This window comes from Syngnathus leptorhynchus, chromosome 2, assembly GCF_054491065.1.
Source record: "Syngnathus leptorhynchus isolate UIUO chromosome 2, UIUO_Slep, whole genome shotgun sequence".
Taxonomy (NCBI): Eukaryota; Metazoa; Chordata; class Actinopteri; order Syngnathiformes; family Syngnathidae; genus Syngnathus; species Syngnathus leptorhynchus.
In genome coordinates, this window is record NC_141196.1 from 11,726,470 (window position 1) to 11,744,604 (window position 18,135).

At 43.9% G+C, this 18,135-nt stretch overlaps 3 protein-coding genes across 7 annotated transcripts; 2 read left to right on the top strand and 1 right to left on the bottom strand.

Moving 5' to 3' along the window:
* The first annotated feature begins 336 nt into the window (after positions 1-336).
* Positions 337-3,444, top strand: ttc9c (tetratricopeptide repeat domain 9C). The gene is made up of 4 exons (XM_085905662.1): positions 337-475; positions 1,391-1,727; positions 1,863-2,045; positions 2,582-3,444. The coding sequence occupies exons 2-4, from the start codon at positions 1,394-1,396 to the stop codon at positions 2,698-2,700; spliced, it is 636 nt and encodes a 211-aa protein (XP_085761788.1). The 5' UTR covers positions 337-475; positions 1,391-1,393; the 3' UTR covers positions 2,701-3,444.
* LOC147060757 (uncharacterized) lies at positions 2,429-12,501 on the bottom strand. 5 transcript variants are annotated; one of them, XM_085905656.1, is made up of 4 exons: positions 12,064-12,501; positions 6,885-7,104; positions 6,277-6,489; positions 2,429-6,197 (listed from the first exon to the last, which is right to left on the bottom strand). In XM_085905656.1, exons 1-4 carry the CDS (start codon positions 12,307-12,309, stop codon positions 3,754-3,756), a joined length of 3,123 nt encoding a protein of 1,040 aa, XP_085761782.1. In that variant the 5' UTR covers positions 12,310-12,501; the 3' UTR covers positions 2,429-3,753. The 5 variants fall into 5 exon arrangements, with proteins under 5 accessions (XP_085761782.1, XP_085761783.1, XP_085761786.1 ...); XM_085905657.1 differs by lacking the exon at positions 12,064-12,501 and adding an exon at positions 7,425-8,111 and having other exon boundaries at positions 2,430-6,197; XM_085905660.1 differs by lacking the exon at positions 12,064-12,501 and adding an exon at positions 7,550-8,110 and having other exon boundaries at positions 2,430-6,197.
* A 1,792-nt stretch (positions 12,502-14,293) lies between these two features.
* On the top strand, positions 14,294-15,931 carry map1lc3cl (microtubule-associated protein 1 light chain 3 gamma, like). Its single transcript, XM_085905056.1, has 4 exons — positions 14,294-14,438; positions 15,023-15,078; positions 15,145-15,251; positions 15,323-15,931. Exons 1-4 carry the CDS (start codon positions 14,378-14,380, stop codon positions 15,507-15,509), a joined length of 411 nt encoding a protein of 136 aa, XP_085761182.1. The 5' UTR covers positions 14,294-14,377; the 3' UTR covers positions 15,510-15,931.
* Positions 15,932-18,135: the final 2,204 nt, after the last annotated feature.

An 18,135-nucleotide genomic window follows, 5' to 3' on the forward strand; every position in this document is an offset into this window, starting at 1 on the left:
CGACAATGATCCGAACGGGAGTGAGGGGCAGACAGGACTTATATACACGACAGGTAACAAGAGGCAGGTAAGAACAATCAAACCAATCAGGGGCACACAGGAGGGGAGGGGCGAGCACACAGACAGAAACCAAGACAACCGACACACCGTGGAACGGCATCTCAGCTACAGTAGCCCATCATCTACACATTGCTGGTGGGCCTCTTTTCCGTAGTTTACACAGGCGTTGTTCGGATTTGTGTTTATGTTGTATACAGCGCTGTATATTTTACATTTTGTATGATTTTTTAAACAAACGGGCAATTCCACAATGGCCTTTAATTGGCGGTAACAAATTGGGTAAATCCACCTGTAGCCTTTAGGTGGCACTATCGCCTATAAGACCTAGGGTGAGCGAGTGATGACAAAACAAAGAAGAATGCATACATGTTTCTGATAGCTTTTCAGCTAGCTGTTAGCTCGCTTTTCATTTAAGGTGAGCCTTTTCGTGCCGACTTGAAACACGACCATTTAAAGCTCTTACACGTACAAACATCTTGAGAGTATTTGTGTGTTTATGTTAGGAAGTATGTCCGCAGACGAGCACGGTTAGCTTAGCTGTAACGTCATATACACAAGCAACGTTTATGCTAACCGTGTATTTTACTTCGGATTTACCCCGGTCTCATTTATGGAGCTATAATGATGTTCAACAGCTCGTCAAATACTTGTTTAAGCATAGGGTAATGTTCAGTTTTGTCGACCGTGCCGTTTAATATTTATTATTGTGGTTGCTTGTTTGCGGTGTTGTAGTACAACAGCGCTGTCCTGTCATAAGATCGAGAACTATTTGACTTTCAAGCAACAATTTGATGGAGCCAAATTATAGAACACACATTTGACGAGGCCTTGTGCTGGCGTGTAGCTATGGTATATATGCAGTGCTCTACATAAATGACAAATTTAAGTGAAACCCTTGAGTTTCCTTTAGGAGTCTTTGGAAGGCATACTACACTCTAGAATGCACGCACAAATGCGAGACATTGATTGCAAATGGCATTTGTCAATGTGTACACACGAAATTAAACGTTAAACTTAATATAATTGTAAGCTTACTTTTGAAAGAGGGCGTACCTATGCTGAACATGCACAACTCACGATGACTAAAGTCTCTCTCGATGATGATAATATTGGGATATTGCGCATTTAAAACAAAGACAGAAGGCCCTGCTTAATAAATTGCAAAATGGAAAGTCATCAAATTATATTTATGCTTACATTTAATGTGTATCTGTGTCCATTGTCAACATTAGGCTTGAATCACTAATCGCGCTTGTTTTGTTGACACTAATATTATATAAATTGTGTTTTTCCTCAGTAAAATGACACTGCTCATGCTATTTCATTTCAGCATATGAGCTCCGCTCCAGAAATGCAGGCTAACGGAGGAGAGGAGAGGCCTGCGATGGAAGGAGCAGCAGCAGCAGTGGCTGCTCCTGCTTCAACGCCAGTCTGGTCTTTGTTGGAAGAAGCGGGGCAAATGAAGACGGAAGGGAACGCTTTCTATCGGGAAAAAAACATTCGTGCCGCTGTTGGCCGTTATCACCGTGCCCTTTTGATCTTTCGAAGCCTCGACTCTGAAATGCCGTTGACTTTAAAAGGATTTGGACCTGAGAGGCCAGCACTCACATCTGAACAAGAAACATTACTGAGAAACACACAAGTGGACTGCTTCAACAATTTAGCTGGTATATACAAACATGACAAGGGTGCAAGTGTAACTGGCGATATTGTTAACACACTCCTAGTGCAGTGTGATAAAATGTTGTGAGTGCGACCAAATATGTAATAGTGTCTGGACATAGACTATTTTTCTTTTTCAGCCTGTTTGCTGCAGAGAGAGAGCGTGGACTATGCTCGTGTCCACGAGTACAGCATGAAGGTGTTGGAACAGCGGCCAGCTGATGCCAAAGCACTGTACAGGGCCGGCGTGGCCACACTAGAGCTTGGAGATGCACAGAAAGCCAAGCAGTACTTGACGCAGGCCTGCATGCTGCAGCCTAACGGTAAATTGATTTTTAATACAGGGATGTGCAACTTAAGTAATGAAAGGGGCCAAAAAAGACCACGCATTTCTTAACTGGATATATCACAGAAATGACATTCTTAATATGGGCAAAATGTGTGCATATGTGTGTGTGCTTTTTTTTTTTACTGCACCAAAGTACATCATGTCCTAATATAGTTCATGTTCAAATGCATGTAGAAAAAGGTCCAATATTGAACTAAAAAGGGAGAACAGTGGTGCCCAAGTCCGATCCTCGAGAGCCTCCATTCCTACTGCGACACACCGGAGTAGTGAAAGCATAGGTAATGTTCGTAAATCAATTGAAAGGCCACTCTGAGTGTGGATGCGGGCTATGTCTTCTGCGGTTTATCAGCTTGAGGTCACCTTCCAAACAGTACAGACGTGCAAAAATATACTTGTGGTCAGTCAATGTTAAATTGATAAGAGTAAAATGCTGAGAAATTACTTTCTTCATTTGAAAAGGTCTTCAACGTATGATTTTTTTATTTCCTTTGTTGGATCTTTTTCTAACAGATGTCAACGTCAGGAAGTACCTGCAGAGGGTCGAAGAGAAGCTGAGCCATGAGTTAGTCCGGGAGAAAGCCATGTACCGAGGCATGTTCAACAGCACAAAGAGTTGCCCTGGAAAATAGAATCAGACGGATGCATCAAGCGAGGTAGTTTATTACACTGTCTCCTAATGATGCCTCAGCCGAAACCAGAGACTTTGTTTGAGCTGAGTGGATGGCAGACCAACTCAAGAATGTTCTGAAACGAAAGCCTGAACCAATGATGTCTTATTTTTGAGGTACAGCAGTAATTGGATACTACCAGTCAAGATTTTGGACGTTCTCAGAAAAAAAGTGTCCCAATGTTTGACTTGTAAGTTGATTTTAAACAAAAAATAATGTTTCATACAAAGAGTTGAGACAAGAAACGATGTTCCCTAGCAACAAGGAGAATGCTTCTTGAACCCAAAAGATCAGACTCGTTTATCTGACTCTGAAAGCAAAGAGACTTTGTCAACTGTGCATTTTGTGTTTCATACCCAATTCGTACCTGGCTTGTGTATGGGTTTGTATGACACACTGTTTATGTTTAACTTGACGTTTATTTTATTCATTAAAAGTTGCACTTAGTCACAAGTAACAATTCTTTCAAAGTCCTGAGCACATTCAAAATAAACAAGTTTGGTTTTGGTCAACATTTGGCCAGTATGATTGTACTTCAGAGGCAGGATTGCCAATAGTAAAAAAGAATATCATTCTCACAAGAACTTGTCACAGAGCAGCATGCAGAAGCGTGTATATGAATATATTCATTCTTTAGTTACATCATTCAAGTCGCTGATGAAATGAGTATGGTCATTGTCTTATTTACTACAACTAGCTACTTTTACCCAGATAAGTTCTCTACAAGACTTCACAGAAAAACACAAGATGTTTATATGGGTCTTTGCATCGTTAGATGCCGATAGACTACTGTGATTTTTTTTTTTTTTTTCTTCTGTAGACTATGCAGTGCAGCCATTGTGTTCACGCTGCAAGACCCTTTGCAAGTAATACATTTTATCGATCAAGGTGCCTGAGATGAACTCAGCAGCTAATGTTTGGGTTGTTGAGAGAACATGGTTTCTGTATCTCCAGTCCAAAAGCAATACTTTTTTTAAAAATGTTGCAAGATTAACACATCAAGCAGCTGAAAAGTCACTTAGATGGTTTCTGTTTGAGACTTAAGGATCTCATAGAGCCAAAAACACGCCTGCCCAAGTCCCTCAGGGATCGAGAACGTTGGAGGGGATGTCTGGGTGGTGGGGAGGGAGAAAAAGAGGGAGAAGAAAGAGGACTGAATGAGTGACAGCTGCTCTCGAAGCTCTGAGAGCAGGAGAGGTTAAAGAGGCTAGCTGTGGATGAGAGGTGCTTGTCCTCCGCTGCATTCAGCAGTCTGGCACCTTTGTCCCTGCCTGCACATCTGGCACTTTGCCCCACGTCGAATGAGGAAACCCAGTTTGACTGTCTTGTGGGCTCATCCTGGTTGCAAGGCACCAGCAAGCCCTGAGACTCACTCCTGAACAGAGCCCTCCTGGAGATCCTGACACTGGAACTTTGCTTCTCTCCACCCTCCTTTCCTCTCATCTTAGAGAAAATAGGTGAGCTTTCTACCTTTGACCACTTGTCATGAGCGCTGGACGCTCTATGTTTACTGCCCGTGTTCCTTGTCCATCCATAGCCATACTCGGCCCTATCCATCTCCTCCCTCTCGCTCTGAGTCTCCTTTCCCCAGAGGCGCCGCTCGAAGGCTCTGCTCAATTTGTTGGAGGTCTTGCTGCGTGATTGTGTCTTCTCATCCTCACGCCAAGTAGAGGCAGAGTCCTCCCTCTTGGTATAGTTGCTAACAGTCGCTGCCCTGATCAGCTTGTGAGACGCATGCTTGCCTCTGTAGAGCCCGTCGCCCTCCACCCTATTCCAACCCCCGCTGTGTCGGAGGGACCCGCTCCTAGGATGGATGCCACCAAAGTCCACAGGAGATGTGCCGGTGATGGCACGGGGCAGCGAACACTGAAAAGGGGTGTCCCTCCGGAACACTGAAAGCGGGGTAGCTCCCATCGGGGAGGGTTGGAGAGGATGTGGAGGAGAGTGGGCTCTTTGCGTGGGACGGGAGGAGGGAGGAGAGGAGGCTGTGGAGGAGGGCAGGTCTGACTGGGAAGGGATCTGTTGGTACTGGCTCTGTGAAGAGTAGACTGGAGAAGTAGCATGGCTGCACTGATAAGGGTGGACCGGGCTGCTGGAGTGTGAGAGGGGAGGAGTGACACTGGACTGGGACTGCGGCGAATGGGAGATGCTGAGAGACAGCTGAATTGGTCTTTGAGGGGTCAGGTCGGTCCGTTTTATGACATCATGTGCTTGTTGTTTATGGACTGTCGGGAGACCTTTATGTTTCTTCAACTCACTGGCCGCGTCTGCCTGGAAGCAGTCGATGTCCAGTTCCACACCTTGCTCCATCAGCCCGACCACGACGGCCCTGGACAAGCCGGAGATGCGCGAGATTTCCCCCACCATGGGAGAGTCCTCGATCAGTTTGAGACTGGAGTTGGACTCCTGTATCAAGCTGCTGCGCTGGGACCCCGCCGCTGATCCAAACACTGAGGTTCCGGCTTCAGGTGGCTGTCCAGCACTCCAGTCCAATGAACGAGAGAAGGCAGCCGATCCAAATGCAGAAGTGGTCGCAGGACCCGAAGTGAGCTCCAAGGAGCTGCGGTGGTTGAGGGAAGTAGGACAGGTGGAAATTCGGGGCCGTGTTCGAAGCGCCGGGCCAGGCGTTGAAGAGGGTTGTGACGGCACTGAAGCAGCTGAACCCGCGGAGTCAACCCCCAGATTGACATTTTGGGGTGTTTCAACAATCCCCCTGTTAGAGTTTAAACCAGGAGTAAGGTTCAAGTTTAGGTTGAGATGCAAGTTGATGCTCAAATCCTCTGCGGTCGCAGAGGGAAGGCTACCCAGATTGATTGAGTTCCTCGTGGCTTTTTTCCCAGTGGCGCTGACACTCACTCTGGCTGAATTGCCCAGTAACGATTTGCACGGTGTCACACTGCCCCCCGGCAGCGTGGAAGATGTACTGCGGCTTTCAAAGGCAGACAGGGACTGAGTGGAACCGTGACTTTTACCAGGCGTACTAAGGCCTCTGTGTGTGAGTGGAAAGTGTGCAAGATCAGGGATGGAGAGGTTCATCCGATGGCGGTATTGATGAGCTAGCCGAGAGATATACTGCTCCAGTTGCGTCAAAGACGCTGGATTCGAGGCATTCTGTCGTCGGAGAGGCGGACTTACACCACCGATGGTTTCTGTTGGCTCTTCTGCTTGGTTTCCTTCCGAATTTGGAGAAGGAGATCGCGCTTGTGTCTGAGAGGTAAAAAGGGGACTCTGGAGGGCAACGGCATGCAGCGGACTGGGATACGGGTACACCTCTTTTGTCCGACGGGATATGAGGTCTTCGCAGTAGCACGGGTCCAACTGTGGTCGTTGTGCACGGGAGGAGATGGGGGATGGAGAGACACGGCCAAACTTTAGAAGAGAACAGGTCGATGAGTTGTCGAGGCCTGGGCAGAGGTCTGACAGAAAGCTAAGACCACACGCTTCAGGCTCACTTGAGCCTGCAAAACAGGACAGAAGGATATTTGATTGCAGTAACTGTCAAATACATTTCATTTTCCACAATAATCTTCATCTCACCTGACACTGACTGCTCCTGGGTTGACTCTGAATCCTTGCGTGGATCATGTAGTCCTGATGGTTGCACTGCACAGTCTGACCATAAGATGTCAGTGTTGCACACTGAACCAGGGATCTGCTCCCAAAACTTTGTGGGTCTGTTTGCCTGGGCAGCATCACTGGACACTGAATAGCATGAGTCTGACAGTGAGCTCCCACTCACTGAATAGAAACCTTGAAAAGAAAAACATCAGGTCATGTATGTGCATATCCAAATCACAAACTAAAGGTGTCGGTGATGGATAGGTCAGAAGTGACAACGTGGGAATGAGTCTAGTTTCGATTCGACAAAGCAGACACCACAGAATTCAAACAAGTGTGAAAGTATCTTTAAACTTCGAGAATCTGAAGCACTCAAAAGAGTTGTGAATAAATGGAAATTGTGAGAGGAATGTATGACTCGGATGGCAGCGAGTACAATGTGTTTGCCAGGAAAGGCTAAAACCTCGAGTGAGTCAGGGCTAAGTCACACAAAGTGCAAGTCAACAAAGTAGAAAAAAGGCGGGTTAATCTTTACAAAGACGTCTTGCACAAGACGTTCACACACTTCTATTGGTACATCTTTTTACCTGAGCTCGGTCTGGAATCACTGTCCAGGTGGATGGCACCGCTGGGGTCGGGGGTGGGTGGTGACAGCAGGTCAGAGGGGGCGTCCCAGGACAGAGTAGACCAGCGGGAGTTACTCCCCCCGCCCACTGAAGAATGTACCGTCCCGTCGCCAGAGTTACGACAGGAGTTGTCTGGGTTACTCTGACTTGACAGGCCCATTGTGTCTGAGGGGGAGGGGGCCTGAAATATAAACAGCACAAGACAGGTGCGGGCTGAAGGATCACTATCAAAAGTCATCACAGACAGTCGTTTTTACAGGTTTTAAGACTCCTATCATTCCTTATTTATTTAGGCTTAGAAAGTTGGGTTGGCCTGCCCCACCCCAACATGAGGTGAACATAAAAAGTTACAAAAAGAAAGATGACCAGTCCCCTTCAATTTCTCTGTATACTTCAAACTTTTGGCTTTCATATCAGAAGAGTATTATCAGACAAGTCCAGCTTTTATTTCATGCTATTTATATCTAAATGTGTTCATTTCTGTTTTAACATTTTGCTCACTTGAAATGTGGGTGGCTTGGTGCGCTGGGCTGACTTGTTTAGATGAAGTAAAAATGCAACATAACGCTTTTCTTGCAATAACTGCATCAAGCCACTCACTACACCAGACAGCATTAAATGCAGACCTTTACTACAGTCTGAGTTCTTCTTTCGGGGGATTTCTCCCTTCAGGAGTTATAATGCATGCTCTATTGAGCTAATGTCCAGTGTTTTTCCTCAGCCTTCTACTTTTCCGCCTGATCAAGTCTTTTGATGTGTTGGCAGTGCGTCTTGATGCATCTGTCACGGTTGGAATGGAGCAGGGCGACCAAGTGCAGCTTGGACCAGGATTTATTGGCGGAACTCAAAATCCAGACTCTACAAACTGACATGACTTGATAAAACCATAACATGACTGACTAACCATAACGTACTTCAAGATGAAAGGAACCAAAAGGTCATGAAGACGACACGACAACAAAACAACAGCAACCGCAACAAAACGACAATGATCCGAACAGGAGTGAGGGGCAGACAGGACTTATATACACGACAGGTAACAAGAGGCAGGTGAGAACAAATCAAACCAATCATGGGGCACACAGGAGGGGAGGGGCGAGCACACAGACAGAAACCAAAACAACCCACACATTGTGGAACGGCTGGAGACGAGACGAGACGTGACTAGATTGGATTTTCCAAGGAAGTAGAGCAATAGATGACCCACAAAAGTTTGGGAACAGCATTATATGGACTGATGAGAAGGTGCATTGTTGAACACATCTGGAGGTTAATACCGTGAAATAAGAGCGTGACTTTGAAACTTTTGTCTGATACTCTTCTCTGGATCCGAAACCTAAATGTCTTCCGTATACAATAAAAACCAAGGAACAACAACAGAGGTGTTGCACGGGAGTGTATGACATCATTTTCAGCCCACCCCTTCGATGACATCACTCCTCCCTGGAATGCACATTTTGTAAACGAGGCCCCATCCCCATACAACAGGACTGACAATCACTCAAGTCAGCAAAGTGCTTCCATTTGCTAGATTAGCAAAGGCATGGAGTAACCCCCAACAACCATCCCTACCCCACCCACTCAGCCACCTCTGTTCAATTATTCTCCAAATCCCCCAACCCACCTCGCAAGCAGTGCGGGCCTGTCTCTGCATGAGACAAGAGAAAGCCTGTGAGCTCTCCTGATCAAGAAAACAATACAGGTAGTGACTCACTGCTGCGATGACAGGAAACAGGAGGGGTGGGTGGTAGGGGGGCTTGAGGAGATAATGGGAGAAGACAGATGACGTAACAAAGACAGAGCAGCAGAGCGGCAGAAGGAAGGGGTGGGGGGGATAAAAAGAAAGGCAGATGAGGAAGAGCTTCTGTCCATCTCCACCTGTCACCTTGCAGATGAGGAATGTGGTGGAAAAAAAACTGAAGTGAGTGACTCATTGCCTGGTTAAAGGAAGGGATGGTGGGGGTGGGGGGGCAAGTGGTTGCTGGGGCAAGGTAAAAGGACCCGACCACCACCCGTTACTACCATGCTCACTCTCCTCTAACTCCCCTTGACAAATAATCCCCCCCCCCTCCCTCACTCCCATAATATCCTCTCAGCCTGCTACCCCCGACTCAGCACTGCTCCAACTCTAAGTTCTCGCTTCTCCTCCCACACACCAGCAGTGAGCATGGAACTCAACCTGCACTTTTCACTCTCGTTCTATTTCAAGATTCCAAACGGGTGACGCATCGTTTGCATGTCGTCCATCCGCAGTGCATATTATGGCATATGATGTTGCACACGGCCCAGCCAGTGCATGATCAAATCATAGGAGAGTTAAATGTGGCTGGAGGAGGAAGAGGACGGAGGAAGGGGGGGGGGGGGGTGCAGTAGTGAGCAATGTAATCTGATATTCATTCATGTGAGCACCAGAGCACCTCTGGAACAATGAGGTAGGACACATACATGCAGCCAAACAATGTAAAAGGTGTTTTGTCGAGCGCTATTTATTGTTCGTGCATTATTAATTTTAAACATACGCCTACGCTGTGCCTCTGCAAAACCTTCACTCAAGTGGGCTCCTATTTTTGTGTGTGTGTTTCAGCTCCTGAGGCAACAAGCAGAGACAAAGCCTTACTCAATCCACAAGTCAGTCTAATGGCTCCGTGTAAGGTGATGCTTCCTAACACTAACCTTGTTTTCGAGACTGACAAACACGCACACACACAGTAGAGCATCCATCTTTCTCTGACATGCCGCTTGAGCTGACTGGGCCCTTGATCCGAAAGATAAATCATGGCAACATGACAACTTTTAATGTTTAACAAAATGTTATATTCACCATTCAAGTATTTACTGAACCCAAAATTTGTGAAGGTGTTTCATTTGGTTCAAGGAGCCTATTATAGACATTTAGTTTGCATGAATGAGAAAGATTCAATTGAAATAGAAAGTTTCTTTGCCTCTGCCTGCTTGCAAGATGTGCATTTGCTCACTTTTTAGCACTAGTAAGGAGAAAACGTTGAATTGAATTTCAAGCAACGTGATGGAAACTAAACAAAAATGAGTGGTGCACATTGTAACATGACTTCAAGTCAAGTTAAAATCTTTTTTCGAATGAATATGTTCTATGCGTCCCCACTCGTCTAAACATGACATTTGTGGGAAATCAAATTCCACTCATTTTGCCATTTGCTGTCGACTGAAAATGACATCAAAATGCCTGAGGACAGAGGTAACGGCCACTCACCTGTTTGTTCGAGTGACGTTCACAAGCTTAGCCCTGAGGCACTGTGATGTCATTTTCAAGTGACTGCAAGTGGCAAAATCGCAGCTCACTGAGCTGGAGAAAAACGAATCGACTTCATATTTTACAAACACGATATTAATCTGAATGCTGTTTCGACCATTTGTGTATCATAAATCTGAAATTGTTTCTTGTAATTAGGGCTAATTTATCGCTTGTGTTTGATTAAAAAAAAAAAAAAAAAAAAAGTAGAGAGGACATTGATTTTTTTTTTTAAATTCAAAATCGTTCCCAAATTGGACGATGGACAATGGATAGCTGTGGTGTAGAACCACTAAGATGTTCGTAATATTTAAAAGAACGTTTGTTCCATACTTAAAGGTACTGGTGTCACAAAAGATATATTTCAAACCTAAACTACAAACTAAATGTATTCAGAATCTTGACACAAAGCTGAGCCTTATTTTCCTTGGTAAAGCAAAATTGTTGATAAAATTCTTATATTGGAGACAGACTCTAATGAAGTTGCCAGTGAGCATGTCTTTTGGGGGGAAAAAAAAAAACACCAAGTCGTTATATAATTGCAAAGCACTGAGTCATGCAGTCGAATGTGTTTGAGCAAGAACCTATGTGTAAAGAGATCATTAAATTCAATGTTGTTCCATCTACACGCGTCTACATGTTGGACCTCATTGCTGTTTACGTGGGTGGGGGCAGAGGGTAAGGCGTCAACCTGCCGGCCCGCTGCGACAGCTACCTTCTGAGGTGAGAATGAGAAATGCTGCCTAGTCCTCTCGGCGGGGCATTGCAGCACCAAATGTTTGTGGAGTGGGGACATCGGAGAAGATGGTAGTGGGTAGGCGGTGTGAAAGGCAGCACTTCCACCATCATGCCTCTCTTTTCTGTGCCCGCTTTCGTACTTTCTGTCTTCTCCAGGTTTTAGGAGCATGTTCGGTTCTAATTAGGTTGTCTGGATTTTTTCCCAGTTTTTATGTGGTCTACAGTTCTCCACCCCTTCTTTAGTGCAGATGGGTTATTGGACTATTTTTACTGAAAGAAAAACTTGATAACACTGAAGTGCATTGTGGGTAGTGCAGCTCAACTTCTGAGAGATAACCTTTCCGTCCAGTTGAGAAATTTAGTGGTTAGCCATGGTTATAAAATTGCTGTAACATAACGTTGAGGATAATTTGACTGAAGGAAAATGTAGTTCACGTTCACAAATAATGTACAATATCACTATTACTGTAGGGCACAGCTTCAGGCAGGGACATTGTGTCCATCTGGATTGATTATATGCCAACCCACATTCTATATAAAGGCCACAACATAAGGTACACCGACCAGATTCAAAATTTGCCTGTCCACCGATAATAAAAAATAAAAAAAATTCCTGCCACTTGAAAGATGTTTTTAATCCTGTGAGGGAAGTGAAATATTAAGAAGAAAAAAATCACACACACACACAATCACAATTGTAATATTCATCGACATAAACTAACTACACATTTAAATGTAAATTAAATATGTGGGGGGAATGAGATGGAAAAGTTGCATGTTGGTATGTGTTAATAACTATACTTCGGTGATATTGATACAATTACTACAAAATAAGACGTATAATATTGACTGAAATCATGATATACTATAGTGTTGGTGTACCTTATGAAATGTCTACCATGCCAAAGTGACCTTTACAGCTAATGGAGCATCAGCTCCAAACGTTCTCACTGGAAATAAAAGCTGCGTCAGTCCAGTGTTGATCGCCAAAGCCACACTTCGATGACATTTAATGCTCTTGTCAATCAACTTGGAGGGGAGGGGGGGAACCGCTTCATGGCACTGAGATGCGGCATGCATACTTGGAGATCTAAAACAACCTTGACATGGTTGTTGGATTGCGGATTGACTGACCTGTTGCCCGCGGGGTGTCGCAGCGTTCTGCCCGGTATCGTCGTGCGTTTCGTTTCCATCCACCGGCTCCGGCTCGGTCGCGTTGACTCGATCCTCCAGAGCGGCGTCCACCATGTCGAGGTGTTTGCATCGGAGCAGCTCCAGCTCCAGGACCCCGGCCAGCGTCGCCTTGAGGCGCTCTCCGATGCGAACGCGCTCGGTGCCCGACCATAGCGAGTTGACGCAGCCGCGGCGGCCGGACGCCATCCTCGCTCACGCCGCTGACGAATCCTAGGGTGACGGTCCTCCTATCGGATAACGCATCCGAGATTGCAACATAGCAACCGGGTCATTCAACGCTGTATAAATGCACATTTAAGCCAATAGTGGGGGCATTTCAGCGAGAAGATCGCCCGTGACCGGATCCACGAGTGACCACCCGTAGTCACTTAATTGTGCGGATAACGAGCGGGTGTCGTCATGGTGCCAAGCAGGCTGCAGTAGTTCCAAATGAGACAATGCAACACACGCACAACGTGGGAAGCAGCGGCGAAGGGGGCGGGGCCAACATGTCTTAGCCGTCTTGCTATTGGCTGGCAACTTTTTTTGAATAGACGCATGGGAGGAAGGAAAAACGAGGCATCCAACTTGGAGCGCAGAGACTAGTCCGGCATAAAAAAAAAATAAAAAAAAACTCGCATTCCTGCAGAGTTCCCATAGAGATAGTGTGACTCAACAGGTGACCTCATCACAGGGGTCTGTTTTATGTTCCCAGGGTCCTTTGTGTCTCTCGGTGACGTTTGGAGTGGACTCGATTTGAAGTGACATGTATGGACTTCCATTGTGAACATGTTCACACACAACCCAAGACCTGAAATCCAATTTCTTCTATATTGAGTAAAACACATATTCAATACTATCTTGTATGTTAGGGAACACGGTGGACTATTGGCTATACATCTGCCTCAAAGTTCTGACATTTGGGTTTTGAATCTCGCTTTCCTGTGAAGTTAATTCATTCATGTTCCAAACCGTTTATCCTCACTTGAAGACAGCTATTTGGCCAAATAGCTATGAATGCCAGTGTCAAGGGCACATAACCCCTCTCACCTCAAGTCTGACAAAAATATGCTTTAAGTTTCTGAATATCCTTATTCTCCTTGAGATGTAATTCGATTTACAGGTAGCAGTAAAACATACAGCACTGTGCATCCATTACACCAATTAACAATACTACAGCAGTATGAATCAAATTAGGCCCTAACCCTAGTTTGGAACTTTACTCTGAAACCCTAATCCAAATAAATAAATAAATAAATAAACAAACAAACAAACAAACAAACAAACAAACAAACAAACAAACATTACAGCCTTCAACAACATCCATTCATTCTTTTGAATAGTCAAGTCAAGATATCTATTCCTTTCTGGTCCACAAACAGCTTGACGTATTTATGTCATTGACCAGCAGATGGCGATCTTCTCCGTCAAATGATGGAAATTTGACTTTTGACCTCTGCTGCACTTAGGACCATATGAGAAGCAATAGGTTTGTCATCCACAGTTGAAGAAATGACTACATTACAAATAGCTACCTCATATATCACTTAAATCTGACTTATATTCAATTTAATTTGAACAAAAGTCTCTTATGTTGACCTTATCAGGAGTAGCAAGTTAGAGTCATGAAAAATGTTAGTAGAATAAAACAGCGCCATTTGCCTATTTTCATTTAACAAGCGATTGTTAAATGACTGCCTACTGACCACCACCTATCTGCAAGGTGATTAGCACGTACGCAGTTCTGAGGTTGTAGGTACGAGGGGGCTGAGATATCAGGGAGAGCTGCTGGCACTACTACTTTTACTTACAATGATTTGAATATTCACCTTGTACTTCCCATGTTATGTAAACGGCACTCGCATCCAGACGATGAGGTCACATTCTCAAGCTGGGACAATCAAATGATAAAGATGTTTACATGGAGGTCTGTCATGAGTTGTATGACCTCATTTGCATTCCTTTTCCTGGCCATGGTGTCCCCTTCTTGACAGCCCACAAGATTGTGAGACTGCTAAGTCAGGTAACCAGTACGTGTGAAGCCACCACCGAGGACCACAATTTGTTTTTCTTTTTTCTGGGAGGTTCGGGAGCGAGCTAGGGCAAGCAGACTCCTCCCCGCCCGCTCGCCTATAAAGCCCCCCTGGCGCCCGTCTCTCGTCGGGGTTTGCAAACTTCCACCTGAGGGGACGTTAACGTCAGCCACGATCCATCAACCGCTGCAACATCTCCAGCACCGCAGGTCCAGGCAAACCACCCCAAGCAAGCAACCAAGATGGCGCCCTTTGAGAAATCCATGGAGATGATGATGCCCTTTAAGCAGAGGAAGTGCTTGGGTGAGTGATGGAAAAATGGATGCAATCATGGACTGATTTGTATTTTTCTTACGTTACTATTCATAAGACTGATTACAGCTAAGGATCTTCAATCGGGGTACAGTGACATAGAAAACATGCAGAGTACCGTACCATGGATTGAAAACCCCTGGATTGGACAGTTGAGAATTCTTTTAATTTAAAAAAAAAAGAAAAAAGATTTATGTCTTGTGTCATGAAGTAAACGACAATTCCCAAAGGACTGTCAATCTGTCTTAATTCATAAATTCCAAAAGCTTATGTGTGAAAATAATTGAGACAAAACAAATGTCATTTTTTGTTTCATTTCTAGTTAGTTATAATTCAATTTACAAACAAAAACAAATGTTTATTTTATTTTGTAATGAAACTTTTTTTCCATTTTAGTTTTAGTTACTTTGTTAGTTTTCATTAACTTTCGTTAACCTCCAGTCAGACAGGACCATCTCCTGGAATAGTCCAGCAGAGCTACAAGGGTCTCTTAGTTAGTCGCCTTCATTTATTTTTCCTCCAACATTAGGCGACGTTCAAAAGATAAACCAATTTAAAAATGATTTTCTTCCTAGAAACAAGAAAAGATGAGGTGTGCAGCATTCGCTCCAAATTCCCCAACAAGCTGCCCGTGAGTTGCTTCTCTCGCGTGTATCAAAACTTGGCTTCCAGCTGATAACTGTTTTTTGTGTTGAAGGTCATTGTGGAACGTTACATCCGTGAAAAGACTCTCCCCCTTCTGGACAAGACTAAGTTTTTGGTTCCCTTCGAGCTCACCTTGGGTCAGTTCCTCTGCCTGCTCAGGTAAAATGATCTCAGCTCAAGTTTGAGTTCACTTTCACGTTTCACGCATTTTATTCTCTCTGTCCTGCCAGAAATAAGATTGACCTGGAATCCACCCAGGCTCTCTTCCTGTTGGTGGCCGAGAAAAGCATGTCCTGCATGTCCTCCAGCATGGGGGAGGTCTACTCCCACCATAGCGACCCAGACGGTTTTCTTTACATCACCTACGCCTCACAGGAAATGTTCGGAGCGCCCCGACCGGCGGGGCCGCCATGCTGAGCCGGGACCCAAGCGAGGCCCATTTTGTGGACATTTGAAATCCGGCCGGACGAGAGCTGCTTGACGCGGCTTAAGTTTCACACAGTTTATCTCATGGAGGAGGTTCAACTTTTGACGCTGCTCTGTTCAATCAGGCAATAGTCAAGAAAGGAAATTCCCTCTTGAGTACTGTGAGCAAAGTTTTTACATGTACAGAAACTTGTAAATGTCCATAGTTGGGTCACATTGACATCTTGCCAGAGAAGTGCAAAGTGCTACTGGTGGCACTGCTTGGAGCCTTCACGGTGCACAAACAGGCTCAAAGTCATGCTGCTAATCCTCCTTGCACTTATTCGTCCTTTGCATCACTTCTTCCTTCCTCGACAATGTGAATTCTTATCTCGGAGTTTTCGTCGCAAGGACGATTGAGACACTGTGACGTATTTCGGTCATCAAAAAGAAATAAACGTCCATTTATTACATTGACTTGGTGTGATATTTTTGAATGAAAACAGTGACGTGATTTAGATGTGTTTATGTAAGGCTGAATGAATATAAATTGCAACTTGTTGTCGGGCAGATTTTTCCTAGAGTTCGCTTTGGTAACTCTCAAAAGTTTCTCTTAATACATGTGGTCGGTCGGGTTCATTTGTGATCCCGGAGGCAAGGCACACCATTGAGTGGTTCAATCACAGGGCACATATATACAGCTCTTATAAAAAGTCTACACACCCCTGTTCAAATGCCCGTTTTTTTTGTGTGATTTAAATTTGAAAACAAGGAATAATTTCAAAACTTTTCCACCATTAAAATGGCTCAAATATAGGAAAGACACATTTTAGAGACTGGAAGTAAAAAAGAAAATAAAACGGAAATGATATTTCATAATGTGTATACTTGCTGGGATATCGCTGTATCCAGAACTAACCAATCACTCAAGTCATTCAAACATGTTAAACAGGAGCCATCATACACAGTCACCACCAAAAGAGCTTTTGGGGAACCATTAACAGATTATTTATTTATTTATTTATTTATTTATTCATTCATTCATTCATTCATTCATTCATTTATTTATTTATTTATTTATTTATTTATTTATTTATTTATTTGCTTTCTTATTATCTCATCTTGTTAAAGACTCCACCCAGTTCCATTTTAAGCCCCAACGCATAATCCACTGTAGGTCTTCTCTTGGTGATGAGCACTGTTGTATTTGCACCAAACATACCTTTTGGAATTATGGCCAAAAGGTTCAACCTTGGTCTCATCAGACAAAAAAATGAACTCTCCAAATTCATGTCGAAAAATATGTCATTTGTATCTATAATTGCATTTGATGTCATTGATTGAATGAAATTCTCACAAGAGTGTTGCCAAGCCAAGCTCATTAGTGAGTGTTACATATTGGGTGAGCAGCACCCATTTGGCCCCTAGTTGTACTTGACATAATGTTCGTTTACACACAGGTGAGCAATTCCTCACCTCGGCTCCGAGAACCTGCACTATGCGCATTATTACTTGCATAGGTCGAAGTCTGCAAGGTTCACTATGTCACATCTTGTTTATTTTTAGATATACGAGAGGTGCCGGGAACAGAAAAAGGCAACAAGGTGAGACAGTGAAGCCGCAAATAAGACCCAAAAAGGAAGGAAGAGGGGAACATTGGGAGGGGTGATGGGAGGTCTTCCTGACGGAAGAGGACAGGAAAAGGGAAAGAATGAATAGGAGAGCCAATCTATGTACTATGTATGTATGTCTTAGTCTTACACAAGGAGCACAAGCTCAGAGACGTGAAATCTTTCCTTGGCTCACTTCACATCGCTGTGGACATTCCGGCAACCTTGTGCGACTTCAGAAGCAGGTCAAAAAGCAAGGATGCAACAACACGTTGTACTTTTGAAAGGGACGTAAACATCACGGGTTCGAAAGACATTATGTTTTCATTACAAACAGCATACATTAAGATGAATATTTTACATAAGCCAAGCGGGTTGAGTCTGTTTGCAGCACCATCAATAGTTAATATAGTTTCACAATATGGTTTCGATGAACAAAGTTTTGCTTACCCGATATCAGAAGTAATGTTTTCCATTTATAAATGAATTGAAATAGAGTTGTTCTTAAGCCGAATTGTTTGTAAAGAGAGGATTCACTTTACTGTATAATACAATATCTTATCATTGAAGATGACAAATCCTACCTGTGACTTCATAACACAGGTAACGTAGAAACTTCATATACAGGCAGATTCAAGTTTGAAATAACTTATACCTCGCTTTACAAACGGCTTGGTTTACATACAATTCTGTTCCCAAGTTTTGTTTTTTAATGAAAAAAGCTAGTTATACATATTGATGAAAGCATTTTTGTATGCAATTTTAGTTCAATTTTGATATGGGTACTGGAATTTGCTACCAGCTTCTCTGTCTTTGAGAACCTTTCAATATCTTCCAAAGTTTTTGTTTCTTTAACTAACCCAAAATGAAAAAACTCAATTGTTCTTAAGCCACTAGTCCATACTGCATTATGAGAACCTGTGTGTGATATAAGAAATGCCCAATAGTACTATATTTTAATATTCTAAATATGATCTCATTTCCAGAAACTGAAAACAAAATCATGAGGGATTAAGTGATTCAACTGT